This window comes from Peromyscus leucopus, chromosome 10 (assembly GCF_004664715.2).
Source record: "Peromyscus leucopus breed LL Stock chromosome 10, UCI_PerLeu_2.1, whole genome shotgun sequence".
Lineage (NCBI taxonomy): Eukaryota > Metazoa > Chordata > Mammalia > Rodentia > Cricetidae > Peromyscus > Peromyscus leucopus.
In genome coordinates, this window is record NC_051071.1 from 567,796 (window position 1) to 581,975 (window position 14,180).

General features: G+C 55.3%; 1 protein-coding gene across 3 annotated transcripts in view; it reads left to right on the forward strand.

The window, feature by feature from the left end:
* Acox3 (acyl-CoA oxidase 3, pristanoyl) overlaps positions 1-12,647 on the forward strand; it is a 34,578-nt gene extending 21,931 nt beyond the window's left edge. For 2 of the 3 annotated variants that reach the window (XM_028882291.2, XM_037208871.1), the window contains 9 exons: positions 62-184; positions 1,037-1,157; positions 3,258-3,380; positions 3,910-4,023; positions 5,499-5,614; positions 6,761-6,935; positions 7,405-7,472; positions 8,135-8,221; positions 10,690-12,647. In XM_028882291.2, the coding sequence (XP_028738124.1) occupies positions 62-184; positions 1,037-1,157; positions 3,258-3,380; positions 3,910-4,023; positions 5,499-5,614; positions 6,761-6,935; positions 7,405-7,472; positions 8,135-8,221; positions 10,690-10,809 (1,047 nt within the window). In that variant the 3' untranslated portion in view covers positions 10,810-12,647. Of the gene's footprint in view, positions 1-61; positions 185-1,036; positions 1,158-3,257; positions 3,381-3,909; positions 4,024-5,498; positions 5,615-6,760; positions 6,936-7,028; positions 7,473-8,134; positions 8,222-10,689 lie in introns of those variants that run through there. The other variant, XR_005092266.1, reaches the window with a different exon arrangement.
* Positions 12,648-14,180: the final 1,533 nt, after the last annotated feature.

Here is a 14,180-nt window from a genome sequence, read left to right on the forward strand (position 1 = left end):
GTAGACGGGCTGACTGGGCCAGCCCCTCTTGAGTACCTGTCGTGTGTCTTGTTTCCCTCAGCAATGGCGCCTACTTCCATACCTGGCAGCTGCCTATGTCTTGGACCACTTCTATAAGACGCTCTTCTTGGACCTGATAGGGCTACAGTTTGGCCTGCTGGAGGGAAACAACAGTACCAGGCAGGTGAGCATCTGTTTTCCCGTTGCCAAGGTTGAGCAGCCCCTTTTCAGCCCTGGAGCCAAACAAAAGCAGCTGGCTGTGGGAAGAGAGCCTGTGTGAATTCCTTCAGCTGCCCCACCGGCTTGGGGTTTGGCTTGCCCAGTGACTTACAGTTTGGGCTACATCCATCAGCCCATTTCCTAGGGAGGGGCTGGCAGAGCAGAACTCACAGCTTCTGAGAGCACAGTGGTTCCACACTGTGCGCTGCCACCCTGAGGTGGTCTCAGCCCCTGTCTTTTCATAAACAACTCTACAGAGTTCCGAATCCACTCTCTCCGAGTTGACAGCCCAGGAAACTCTCCTCAGTTCAGACAGACAGTGCTGGCTAAATGGATAATCTTGTGTAGCAGGCATTGCCTTCGGTGAAGTAGAAATGAGGATGTGTATGAAGCAGATGTGAGCTTCAGGAAGTGCCCATGCTGCCAAGCCATCACCCAACATCTGCATGAGCAGGGTCCTAGCCCTCCCTCTCCTCAGAGGGCTGCACTGGTTGTGCAGCATTGTGCCAATCTCTGCTCCTGATTTGTGGCCCTCTGCAGATGGTCATGGTCAGCACGCATCCATGAACTTTGTGGGAACCAAGTAATAGGCATTCTCCAGCCGTCTGTAGTGGGTGTGCGGCCCTTGAGACAGATTATCCGTATAGAGGCGAGATGCACTTGCTTTCATGCCGTCCACCTGGTCTATTTCTCGAGTGCGTCCTGGCCCCTTTTCAGTACAGTGGGTTTCCTCTCTTCAACACTTGTGCTGAAGCTGGGGACTGACTTGCATTGTCAGAGTCTGTCTTCACCTCTTCTCGCTGGGTTCTCTCCACAGGCGGAGCTTGGACGTGAGATCCACGCCCTGGCATCAGCTGGCAAGCCCCTAGCCTCCTGGATAGCCCAACAGGGGATCCAGGAGTGCCGCGAGGCGTGTGGGGGACACGGCTATCTGGCCGGTAAGTTTGGGGCAGTTTTCGATCCTCAGTTCCCTCACATGGGCTGTTAGGCCAGGGTTCCACAAAGTGCAGCCCATTTTTCTGATAAGATTTTGTTGGAATGAAGCTGTGCCCACTCGGGCACACACTTTCTCTCAGCCATCCCCACTCGGGCACACACTTTCTCTCTCAGCTGTGCCCACTCGGGCACACACTTTCTCTCAGCCGTCCCCACTCGGGCACACACTTTCTCTCAGCCGTCCCCACACGGGCACACACTTTCTCTCAGCCGTGCCCACGCGGGCACACACTTTCTCTGGCTGTTTCCACACGTCAGTGGCAGTGCTAAGTCCTCATGACAGAGACCTGAAATGTTTGCCCTCTGGCCTGTCACAGGGCAAGTTCCCCAACCCCTGCCCTAGTCAGATCCCACTTTTTGAGGCTTCAGGCTTCCTGGTCAGAATTTGGAATCATGAGGAAGTGTGAAATGTGTGTGATCCCAGCACGCAGCTGAGTGGAATTAGCAGGTTATTTCAGTGCGACATTTGGCTGGTGACTCGGTAGGAAGCCAGCGCTGGTTTTAATGTAGTTCTGAAACCTGGATGAGACGAGCCTTACTGATGCCGAGCATCACCGCACACAGGCAGCTAGTGCATGACTGCGGGTGAACAACCAGCCGGTCCAGCCAGAGCCTGGCGTGGTCTCCATGGTAACGGGACAGGTTACCCTCACTATGTCTCAGCTTTCTAATTAGAAGATGGTGGAATGATACACGCCGCATGTGGGTTCTTCCGCGGAGTCAGTGCATATAACTGATTAGAGGGCCTGGCCTATGGCACTGTAGTATACAGCACTAACTGTATTATAGCAGAGAAGTGGCCAGGTAATACTCCTCTACCATTGATTCAGAGTGGTTGCTCTGACCTCCACGCTCTGCCACTCGCCTGCAGAACCTTTGCTTTTCACATCAGAAATGACTAAAAGCTAGCTGCTCAAAGATGGCCACTGCTGATGCAGACAGCGTGGAACTGCCAACCCTTCAGTGGCCAGAGAGATGATTCAGGCTGCTGTGGAGCTGTGGACATTCCTGTGACAGTCTGGATTTGACGCTCCCAGTGGCCTGCCCCTGCCACGCAGCATGTTCTGGTCTGGCCTCCACTCCCCCACACGCTCTCTCTCACTGGCACTGATTCACAGTGGCCATGTCTTGAGTTATTTGTGTACGTGTTTCTGTCCTGTTCTTGGTAGGGCTTTTATTTGTTGTTATGACTCACAAAAACACATAAACAGTTCAGCGGTCTTCTGGTTTTAAAGAGAATAAGGAAATTACATCTTGAAGCACGATAGACAAACATGACCGACTCATGGCTCATGACTTACCAGGATGCAGGGACCAAAGTCAACAGGAATATAAAGAGTCACATCAAGGTTACGTGTCAGCTGTCTGGTCCCCCAGGAGATCCACCCCAGACCTTTACCTCGTGTGTTAGCTGCAGCGTGGAGGAGCCAGGAGCTGGGCTGGCTCCTCCATCTGCCTCGGAGGGAATGTTTTCCATCAGAGGAAGGGCTGAGAGGTTGCAGGCCCTGGGCAAAGCACATCTCCTGAAGTGCATGCAGGGCCCCGGCTGTTTGCATGGCAGGAGACAGTATAAACCTGAGAGCAATCTCAGGTTATACATTGGCTTTTTTTTTTTTTTTTGGTTTTTCGAGACAGGGTTTCTCTGTGTAGCTTTGCACCTTTGCACAGAGATCCGCCTGCCTCTGCCTCCCGAGTACTGGGATTAAAGGCATGAGCCACCACCGCCCAGCTTTTTAAGGCTTTATTTAGCTAGAAGAGTAGCCCCATGCCCTGTCTCTGGAGTGGTCCCCACGCTCTGGGGAAGCCCTGCTAGGTGATTCCTCAGGTAATCCCAACAGGCAGGAAGGTGACGGTCCTAGGTCCTCACTGCCACCAACCTGTACTGAGTGTTCTTGTGCCATCCCACAGCCTTCCTGGAGGCGACTTTTCTTCCCTAAGGATGGGGCACAGCCAGCAGATGTGGGCCAAGACTGGTGGGTCTGTGGGAGGGGCCTCTCTCAGAGCATCTTGAGTGACAATGTGGCATTTTTTTTTTCTTGCAGTGAATCGGCTTGGTGACCTCAGAAATGACAATGATCCAAACTGCACCTATGAAGGCGACAACAACGTCCTGCTGCAACAGACCAGCAACTACCTGCTCAGCTTCCTGGAACGCCGGCTCCAAGGTGGGCGCCTCCGTGGGAGCTGAGCTCAGCAGGCGCAGGGCTCTCTCAGTCCCGGGGCATTCCAAGCTTGTGGCAGGATGTGTCCTCAAGCCAGGCATGGTGGCACAGTCCCATAATCTCAGTACTCAGGGGGCCAAGGAGGGAGCATCTCAAGGGAGAGGCAAGACGTCGTCTCACCGGGCGGTGGTGGCGCACGCCTTTAGTCCTGCCACTCGGGAGGCAGAGGCAGGCGGATCTCTGTGAGTTCGTGCAGAGCCTGGTCTACAGAGTGAGTTCCAGGACAGCCAAGGCTACACAGAGAAACCCTGTCTCCCAAAACCAAAAACCAAAACACTGTCTCAAAAATAAAAAGCTAAAGCAAAGATGGACCATCTACAGGGCGAATGAAGGTCATCACCTGGTGGCAGAGGGGCTTCCTAGGTGCAGGCAGAGTGGAGGCACCCAGCCAGAGATGGAGGGGCTCGCTGGCCAGGCTCTGTGGGTGGGGCCTCCTTGTCTTTCTCCTAAGTCACGGAAGTGTGTGCTCTAGACGGAGCTGCCTTCACAAGCCCTCTCAAGACAGTGGACTTTCTGGAAGCCTATCCTGGAATCTTGGACCAGAAGTTCACGGGCTCCAGCCAAGCTGACTGGCTGGACTCAGCAGGTACTAGCCTTCTCCTGCCAGGAGTGCCTCTGGCCACAGGGAGGGACTGTGGCGCTTACACCTGGGTGACCATTGATGGGGGCAGGTGCTTTTCGGGCTTGCCACATTTCCTTGGTTTTGTTGCTGTCCATAAGTCTTGGAAAGGTCTCTGTGGCACCCGCCTTTCCTGCTGCCCAGGACTTGATCCTTTGGGCGGAGCTTGGGAAACAGTGAGCCTCATAAACTAAGAAGGGATGGGCATTACCCCAGCCTCGGCTGTGGCCTCCAGAAGTTGATGCAGGTGTTTGACATGCTAAGGATGGCATTTAAGGTTTAAGGGTGACCGTCAGGCAGCCCTGGATCCTGTCCTGAGGCTGTCTGGGTATTGAAAGAACCAGACATCCACTGTCTTGCAGTGTAGAAGTAGACATCCAAAATCAAGTTCCTTCCTTGCCTCTCCCTGATCCTGGGGGTTCCAGGCACCCTTGGTTTGTGGCCGTGACACTCCACCCTCTGCCTCTGTTGTCGCAAGATATCCTTTGTGTCCTCCACATAAGGACCCTTGTTGTTGGATTTGAGGCCTGCCCCGATCCAGGATGACCGCTTTATTAGCTACTTCTTCCCAGTGCACAGACCCTTTTTATAAAGCCAGTCACGGACTCCAGGGGTCAGAACCCGGTAGACGTTTGGGGACCACCTGTTTGCAGCACACCTGGGAGGACCCTGAGAAGGGTGTACCACCCCAGACCCCAGCCCTGCCTCACCTGCTCTTAGAACACCTGAGACTGAAGTCACAGCATCCTACCTTTCCGCTGTAGCTTCCCTCTGCATGTAGGATGTGGAGAGCATAGACCCCGCCATGTCTGGTCAGAACCTGTTTCCCGTCCGTGGCTGTGCGCCCTCCTCGTTCACCAGCGCCGTGTCCTGAGTAGTGTGGGACGTCAGCTCAGGTGTGGCAGGAAGGATACGCCCCGCTTCTGCCTCTCTGCCATTTGGCTGGCTAGGTCCCAGTAACCCACCGCCGTCCGCCCCTCTGGAGCTGGCTTTCTGCTGCCAGGGGGAGCCTGTAGGGAGCAGCATGCTAGGCTGAGGCCTTGGCAGGGCAAGGGCCAACCTACAGCCCTCTAGCTGACCAGTGGGGCTGAGGATGGGAATACAGGCGCCCATCCTCTCAGCCCCTGGCCATCCTTGGCAATTAGGCACTCTGAGGCCCACGTAGGCCTCAGCGCCCCTGAAAGAGCAGTCACTGCGTCTTAGCTGACTGAGTGGCCCTGGGATCTGCAGTCACAAAGCTGCAGTGACAGCGTGGAAATGCTGTCAGTCACACCCACCCCAACTCCACCTGGGAGAGGGCCTCGGGCAGCTACCCTCTGCTAGATTTCCCCGTCCGCAAGACGCCCGTCCTCTACCGTCCTCATGAAGACCGCCAGGGTACCCAGGGTGACACGTGTGGTGACAGGCGTTCTCAGTCGTTCCCTGTGTCCCCCCCCCCAAAGCCCCCCTGGCAGCATACCGCTGGCTCGTCTGCTACCTGCTCCAAGGGAGTCATCAGAAATTCTGTCAAGAGAAACAGTCCAGAGGCAGCGACTTTGAAGCCAGAAACAACAGCCAGGTGGGTTCGTTTCCCAGTTTGCATCTGTTCGGCTTGCCCCGGTGTCTGTTGTGAGATGTCAGCGTCCGGGCAGTTGCAGGCCCTGCCCTTCCAACCCTGTACGGCCATGACTGCCAGCCTTGCCGCCTGTGGGAGAGGTGAAGGGTGCCGTGTTGACAGTGCCAGGAGTGGCCGCTGGAAACCAGAAGAGCCGCAGCTGGAGTGGGGTGTGGGGAGGGAGGACCCGCAGTCAGGGCTCTCGGTGGGGCGGCGCCTCCGCAGCCCACCCCTCACCCCTTCCTGCCCCTCCATTCAGCACTCCTCAGCTGCCATCTTCAGTTGGGAAGGGCCACAGTGCCATCTACTCCCCAGACCCCTGGCTTGGTGTGCCCCCACACCCCCAGAAGCAGCCCGTGCTTGGGTTCACCATCAAGCCGCACCCGTGTGCATTTTAATCCTCTGTGGATTGAAAAGTTCCGGCGAGGCCATGCACTGGGGGCGGGGAAAGATGTCCTCACGGTCGTCAGCACTCGGTTCGGTTATCAGAGAAGGCTGCCCCAAGGGGTCTTTGGGGGCTAGCCTCCCTAGGGAGGCGACCAGTCTGTGTCGAGAGAGGGGATCCCCGCAGGACCTGTGGCCGCTCACCAATCTCACATGCAGTATCGGAACAGGGGCTCTGCATTTCGGGAGCCCTGGAGAACAGTGTAGAATTAGCCCTGTCCAGTAAGACCTGTGTTCCTACACCACCGCTAGCCACACAAGAGGACAGGTCCTGTGCCCTGGAACCACTTGCTGGTGTCTCTACTGTAGTGACAGCCTGTTGGGCCTCTCTCTATTCTCTTAGGAGTTGGGCATGGGGCCAAGTGAACGTGGACTGTCTTGGAGTGTGTAAATGTTATAACTTTCCCTTTGCTGGGCCTAGCTTCACTTGGAGATCTGTGTTTGTGTGTGTGTGTGTGTGTGTGTGTGTGTGTGTGCGCGCGCGCACATGTGTGTGTCATACTGTATTCCCATGGTGCTTAGCCTCACAGTACCGACCTAGGATGAGTGTTCAAACATGGACTTGAGTCCGCAGTCCCCTGTATTCTCTCTCCATACGAGACCTCGTTGTACGGTCACAGTGATGGGCCGCCTCCAGCACACACCAAGCCTCTGTTCTATTCGCAGGTGTACTGTTGCCGGCCCCTGGCCCTGGCCTTCCTAGAGCTCACTGTGGTGCAGCGATTCCACACGCACACACACAGCTCCAGCGTGCCTCCATCTCTGCAGGCCGTGCTTCGGCGGCTCGGCATGCTCTACAGCCTCTGGTCCCTGAACCGGCATATGGCCCTGCTCTACCGAGGTGAGGCTGGCGCTTAGACCTCAGTCTGAGAAGGCCTGGTGACCAGGTACCTTTCTGGTGACTTCAGAGGCCTGCGTGTCCCACACCCTACAGCCCCATGACCCTCTTGGCTGGCCAGCTCCTCACAGCCACGCGGCAGTGCATCTGGACACCTGTGTAGTCTGACGCCGACACCTGCCTACCTGTGTATCCCTTGTTCCTCCTGTGGTAGGACTCCACCCAGCCCCGAGCCCCAGGGCCTTGCCTCCCTCCCAGCTTCTTAGCCAGGCCCGACACATGCCCGGGAGCAAGGCTCCTCAGAACTGGCCCCGAGCCGGCAGGTTTCTTCCGAGACATCACAGTAGGCTGGTCAGTGCCGGGATACCCTGGCACCTCTGGCCAAAAGGCCTAATGGGGCTGAGCGGAAAAAGCCACTTCTGATGTGCTGGGGCCACAGGGCCAAGGGGCGTTGACAAGGTTGTGCTTGCAGGTGGCTACATTTCTGGTGAACAAGCAGGAAGGGCGATGGAGGACGCCATCATGTCACTGTGTGAGCAGGTGAGTCACCTCACCTCTGTTGGGATCCTCTCTGTCCCTACCGTGCGGGCCCCCACTGTTAGTTATCCTGAGGCTGTTCGCCCATGTTCTGCCATCGCCCAAATGTTAACTTAAACTTCAGTATGCTTGGCAGGAGTTATTTGAAGAAAAAAAAATGTTTGCATTTCAAGAAAACCCTTGGGCGTCTCCACAGCCGATTGCTCTGTGGGGCTCCATAATCGTCTGTGTGAGGAAGCGGGGGTCACGGAACCGCCGTCTCAGCTGCCAAGTGTGATAGCTTTCCCAGGAGCTCAGGAGCACGTTTTGCCCTCGTGGCTTCTGGACTTCCTTTCCTGCTTCAGAACAGCAGTGGCCAGATTGGCCATAGGCTGGGATGAGCCTCTGGGGACATGCTAACAAGCTGCACTCATCACCTCTGCCAGCCTCACAGCCTCGCTGCAAGAGCAAATGCTGGCCGTCCTGAGTGAATGGCGACATGGTGGAAATATGCAAACGCACACCCAGGGAGTCCATAACGGAGGAGGCCAGTGAGGCCTCAGAGCGCTGTGCGCCTGCTCAGGTTTCCAGTGTACTGTAGCAATCAGCTGAGTGGCTCTGTTACTCCACGGTTGCCCTGGAGACCGTAGGGCGTCGCCAAGTGGACGCACTTTGTTTCCCAACAGCTGAAAGATGATGCAGTGGCTCTGGTGGACGTGATCGCCCCTTCCGACTTTGTTCTGGGCTCCCCAATTGGCAAAGCTGATGGTGAGGTAAGGGGAGTGCCCCCTGTGGCCACCGGGGCTTGGCCGGAGTCTGTGGCGGGTCCTAAGGTCGTGAGCAGTCTTGGGTGCCTTCCTGGAACTTGTCACACTTGGAGGGCTTTCTGGGGACAATCAGAGAAATCAGGTGGTGTCACAGCTCTTTGCCACTCCAGCTCTGTAGTCTTGGGTACCCATTCCTGATGACCCTTTACCCTATGGAACAGGGAAGTCGCACCCCTGCCCTGGGGTGACGTACAGTTCCTGTGAAGACTGAGATCTCAGCCTCCACACCCCTCCCTGCCTGCTCTCCACGTGGGCCCTGCAGCCCAGTCGCAGACACCGTTAGCCACCCTGACCCTGGCCTTTCAGATCAGGCAATCTGCTTTCTCTTTTTTTAAAGCCTTGAGCATCTTCAATTTCTAGCCTGCCCTCCAACCCCAGCTGACTACCCCTCAGCCATCCCAACTCTGGGGGCCCCCCGCTGCCCCTCTGTGCCTACCTGTACAGCCCCACAGCCCTCACTTCACTTCCTAATGCCCACTTGCTACCAAGTTCCAGAACGGTTTGTGCAGAAGCTGTTAGTGGCCTTAGTTCTCTCGATCCACAGGGTGTCCCACCCACCAGCAGCCAGGCACCCTGCACCCTCCTGCCCTGCCTACCTCTGTTGCTTCCGCCGTTTCATACAGTGCTGCTCTGGCCCTCCAACCCCAGCCCCCGTTCTCCCCTCTGTTCTGGTGCGCCAGGCTGACTCCCATCCTGGAGCACCCTCTGTCCACTCAGCCTGGCCTGAGCCCTGCCAGCTCTGCCCCCCTCACACAAACAAACATCCATTCTTCTGCCAGGTGGCCCCGCCAGCTCAGAAGTCACTTCCTGTGTGACACCCTACCACAAGGTGATGGCCTTGTAGGGAGACGCTCACAGCCCGGCATTTCACAGTACCTTGTTACCCACGGGGCTATGCCCCCATTATTCTGGCAACATGACACTGTGGGGTGTTCCAGCCATGTGCTTGAGGTCTGTGGGATGGGTTTAACTCCTACCCACCCCAGGACCATGGTGGCCGCCTGTGAGATGGAGGGCAATAGTGAGGGCATGGAACCCACTGTCTTCAAGAGCATTGGACTCAATGCTTCACAAGCCTATGAGGGGCCTGTTGGGGGGGGGTTCTGAACCCCAAGACTGGCACACTCAGGCTGCATGTGCATTCAGGTGGGCATCCAGGAGCAGATGGGGCTGGGCAAAGAGTTCCCAGATGCATCAGAGCATTTGCAGGCGGGGCAATGGCCCACTGTGTTACCACGTCATTTTTCTAAGAGCCCAGAATGCAGAGAGGCCTGCCAAAGGGGCCCATGCACAGCAGAGCCAGTCACGGGCAGAGGTCTGGGCCCTGGTGTTAGAGTTGATGGACAAAGGACTTGGTATGGACAGAGCACCAAGGAGTGGAGCTTGCCTCCCTTGGATCCCTCCAGGCAGACAGGCTTCTCAGGCATTTGCAAGAAGGACCTGTATTGTAGGACACGCCATGCAGGGGCCTGTCGCCTGCAGAAGGAACTGCAGCACATGCCCTCTGGAACTGCTGGAGGTGGAGAGGAGCTGTCCCTAGATGGAGGGGGACTTCTGACTCTGAATGCTGCAGCTCATCTCCTAGCCCGAGGCAGTGCCTGGCAGGGCGACTCACTGTACACACTCCCAGCATAAGGAAGTGGTGCTCTGACCCAGCTCGCATAGGCAGACATGACTTCCAGTGCGCAAACTCAGCTGGGGATCTGAGAGAGCACAGTGCTCAGCATTGTGAAATGTGGTCAAGTTCACACTCCATGGGGGAGCAGGCCAGGTCTGCAGTGCGGGGCGGGGGGAGGGTGGGGGGGCAGCTGTGTGCCATGGGTCCCTCTGAGCCATCTGCTCTGTTGTGGCTCTGCCCTGGCTGACTGCCCAAGGTGTCCATGTCTGCATGCAGTGTAGGATCTGGCTAGGTCTCATTAGATAGCATCCACTCTGCCTGTTTTCCATTGAGGAACTGTAGTTAAGAACAGCTAGGACTCTAGTAGGGCCAATGGGGACCCAAGCCCCCAACCTTGCCCTGGTCTCCTGGCTTGTGCATCCTGAGCTGTAGGGTAGCTGGGGACAGGTCTCAGAGAAGACAGAACATGACCTGGCAGATGTGGGAGGTGAGGGTAGGGGTGGGGGCAACGAGCCTGTGCGGATGTAGGGGTGGCCACCATGGACAAAGAATTCCCAGGGAGGGACATCTCACAAGGGGATGGTTCCCATCAGAAATGCTTTTATGGCACTTTATAATTAAATTTCCTTAATTACTTCCTACTAAAAAAAATTAAAGGCTTATATAAATTAAACATACATCATCTTAACATTTCCAAAAAAGTGACAGTGGGATATTTCCTGTCCTCACAAAACCAGAGGGAATCACGCTGGCCACTTACCCTCTGCCAGCTACCGCCCTTTTCTTCTCCCTGCAGCTCTATAAAAACCTGTGGGCAGCCGTCCTGCAGCAGGACGGGGTGTTGGAGCGTGCCACCTGGTGGCCTGAGTTCACTGCCAACAAACCCTTGGCCAGCAGGCTCAAGTCCCAGCTGTAGACATGGTGGCAGAGGCGGCCACAGCAGAAGCAGCTGACCCAGAGGCCTGGACCCAGGACACCAAGATACCCACGCTGAAAACCACGCACACCGTGCCTCTTCTGGTCCCTCGTCGACCTGTCATCCCCATCCTCCAATGGGGACAGGTCATGTCTCATGTGCAGGGTCAAGGAGTTTACACAGTGTGTCTCCCTGAGGGTCTTGGGATTTTAGTGCAGGATTTTACCCATGCTGTCTTGGGATACAGATAGGAAGGAAAAATCGGGGCTCACAATGAAGGCTTCTGTTCAGGGGAACTTTGGGGTCCATGGGAGATTTTTGCAAAGCTCTATTCTCTATTCTGTCTTCTGATTCTTTAACCCTTCTGTGGTGTTGTTACTTATGGCTCTGTACCATGGAACATGAGAACGATGTCATTTGAAGATTTTTATGGGAAAAAATGCTTTATTACTTATTTTGGTAGCACCAGAAGTTTCCACAGAGGAAGGGCCCCCACAGAGGAAGGGCCCCCACAGGGGAAGGGCCCCCACAGGGGAAGGGCCCCCACAGGGGAAGGGCCCCCACAGGGGAAGGGCATGGTGGTGGGGACATCTAGCCTACTCACCATGACATCCCCACTGTGTCAGTGACTGGGTGGCAATGGTTTCAGTCCTTGTATTTCTAAAACAGGGGCAATGCCCGGTGCCATCTGTCCCCACCAAGCGTCCCTCAGCAAATTCACATGTGGCATGACCCTGCTACACTGGCCACAGCCAGACCCTAGTGCTTCTGAAAGCTATGGGGCCATGCTGCCGTCCCTTCCCGCTGTAGGAAGGATCCTGTCCTCTTAGCCTTTCCCATGGGCTGTTCTGAGGCCCAGGTGCTTGCTGAGCCCAAGAGCCTCTTTAGCACCTTGCTCTTGGTCAAGCCCACCCCCCGCCCTGGCTCAGCCCCCTCCCAGAGTTCCACTCCAGCCCAGTGGCATGGGCGGGCTCTGGGGACCGCCACCTGGAGTCCCTGTGGAACATGGGAACCATGCGTTCACAGATGATCCCCTCCACCTGGATCTGTGGCTTTTCCCAACAGTGAGGACTAAGTCTTAGGTCTCCTCGGGTCCTGCCAGCTCTTGGGTTTTGTGCTTTTCCCCTCCTGCCGCACAATGGTCACCTCAGTCACCTGTGTGGGTGACTTGGGTTTTTTTTTTGGGGGGGGGCGGGGGAGCTTGCTTTACTATCCTGTCCGATTGGAGGCTGAGCAGCATGTCACAGAAGTGGCTAAGGTCGGTAGAGTGTGGCATTAAGATAAGTCACGTGGTTCCCGGGGTGAAGCAGTCTGGCTGCAGAGCTTCCATTGGTGGCTCCGATACCGACAGGGTTGAAGTGATAGAAAATTATCAGCAGTGATGACTTCTGGGGGAGGAAGGGTCAGTTTTCTTTTAAGAGTGGCCACTGGTGGGTTGACCATGCTCCATTGTATGTTCACACACCCAAGAGTTTATGTGCAGGCACAAAGTGGACTTGATGGATTTTTAAAAATATGTGTGTGTGTTTTCATATCCACCCATTGGGTATGTCTTTGTTCCTGGGGCAGAGACTGGCTCTCTGGACACCCAGACTTCGATGGATGTCCTGTTAGCTTGCAGGCATCACATGCCTTGCAAGGAGGAAGCCTGTATCCTTAGTCACTGCCAGGGTACATGTGCTCCACTCCTGTTCTGAGGGTGAGGCTGGTGGCATGTGAAACAGGCCCATGGGCAGGAGCCACATTATTGAGACAGACTTGTAAAGGTCCCTTAAAAATGACACATTTATAAACAGCAGTAAAAACTTGAATAATTGCAATAAAGTGTTGAAATTGAAGCCCTGCTTTCTCCTCGTGTCTGGGTGTTGTTGGGCAACAGCCGAGTTCAAAGAAGAAAACACGTTCCCGGCGACCTCACACCTTACTCATTTACTTTGGTTACAAGGCACAGAGCCTGTTCTCTGTGTCTGTTGGCTCCTGTCAAGTTCCCTCCACCCAGGAGAAGCTGGAGCAGTGGGAGTGGCCTGTGTTGTGTGGTGCTCTTGCCTCTCCCAGGGATCTCCATCACCGCCTGGCTTTGCATCACCAGGTGTCATGTTAGCATGCATCCTAGTGTGTGTGTGTGTGTGTGTGTGTGTGTAGGGGGGGGACCTTCTCCCACTTGCAAGGATGGAGTGGCTGTTTCCCCCACCAAGCCACATGGACCTCCAATGTTATCAGCCTCTTCCTGAGAGACCTGAGGCTGGAAACTTGCACTCTGGTCTCACTATGGCTGACACAAACGCACCTATTATGTCCTTGCTTGTGGCTAGCTCAGGCTAGCTCTTAGAAGGGGCTTGCTGGGACTCACTCTGTACCCTCTGCTGTAGGACTTTGGATACCAAGTCGCCATAGAAGAGTAGAGACTCTTGGGATGAGCAGCGGCCAGCTGTGCCTGCAGCAGTCTCCCATAAGGAAAGGCACCTTGTTGCTTGCATCGTGTAAGCACAAACACCAGCACAAACACCAGCACATCGGTGAGAGCTCACAAGTCAGAGGCTGGCAAGAGATGCACTCGGTCAGCCTCCTCCCCAGCGGCTTCCCCAGGAAGGCAGGAGACTTCACGTCCTCAGGGTGGAAGCATTTCTTAGCAGCCAGCATACCTTCCCATCTGCCCTTGATACTGCCTCAGTGGGTCTCCTGTATGTCCTCTTTCACCTCACAGCGCATCCTCATTTGTTCTTGCTGCCCTGTGGTGGCACCCGTCCTTAGATTATTTTGAAAATATTTAGGTGCGTGTGCATTTTGTTTGTGTGAGTACAGGTATATGTGTACCCCAGTGTACATGTAGAGGTCAGAGGATGACCTCTGGGGCCAGTCCTCCTTTCCACCGTTAGAGCCGCTGTGCACAGCATGTGAATGTACGTCCGTCCCTGCCACCTTGCTGTAGAAGCTCTTGCTGTAGACACACATGACCACACACAGCTGGCTGTGGGCTCTGGGGCTCTGACCCACATCTCCATGCTTCTGTGACCAGCCCTCTTCCCACTGAGCAATCAATCCCCTTAGCTCCCAGTTTCGTTCTTTGTCTAAGGGAGCAGTCAAACTCAAGTGTTGCATCTGTAAATGGTTTGTTTCTTAGTTTGGTTTGTTCTCAGACAGGGTCTGTCTCCATAGCCCAGGCTATCCTGGAACTTGCTTTGTAGAACAGGCTAGCTTCACACTGGCAGAGATCTGCCCGCCTCTGCCCAAATGCTGGGATTCAAGGTGTGAACCACCACACCAGGCTATCTGTAAAGCATTTTTACATATGGAAAGTAGAAAACCTTAGATAGTCTTTGTAAATTCTTTTCCTTCATTCATCATTTGCCTTGCAATGTGTTAGCTTTCTC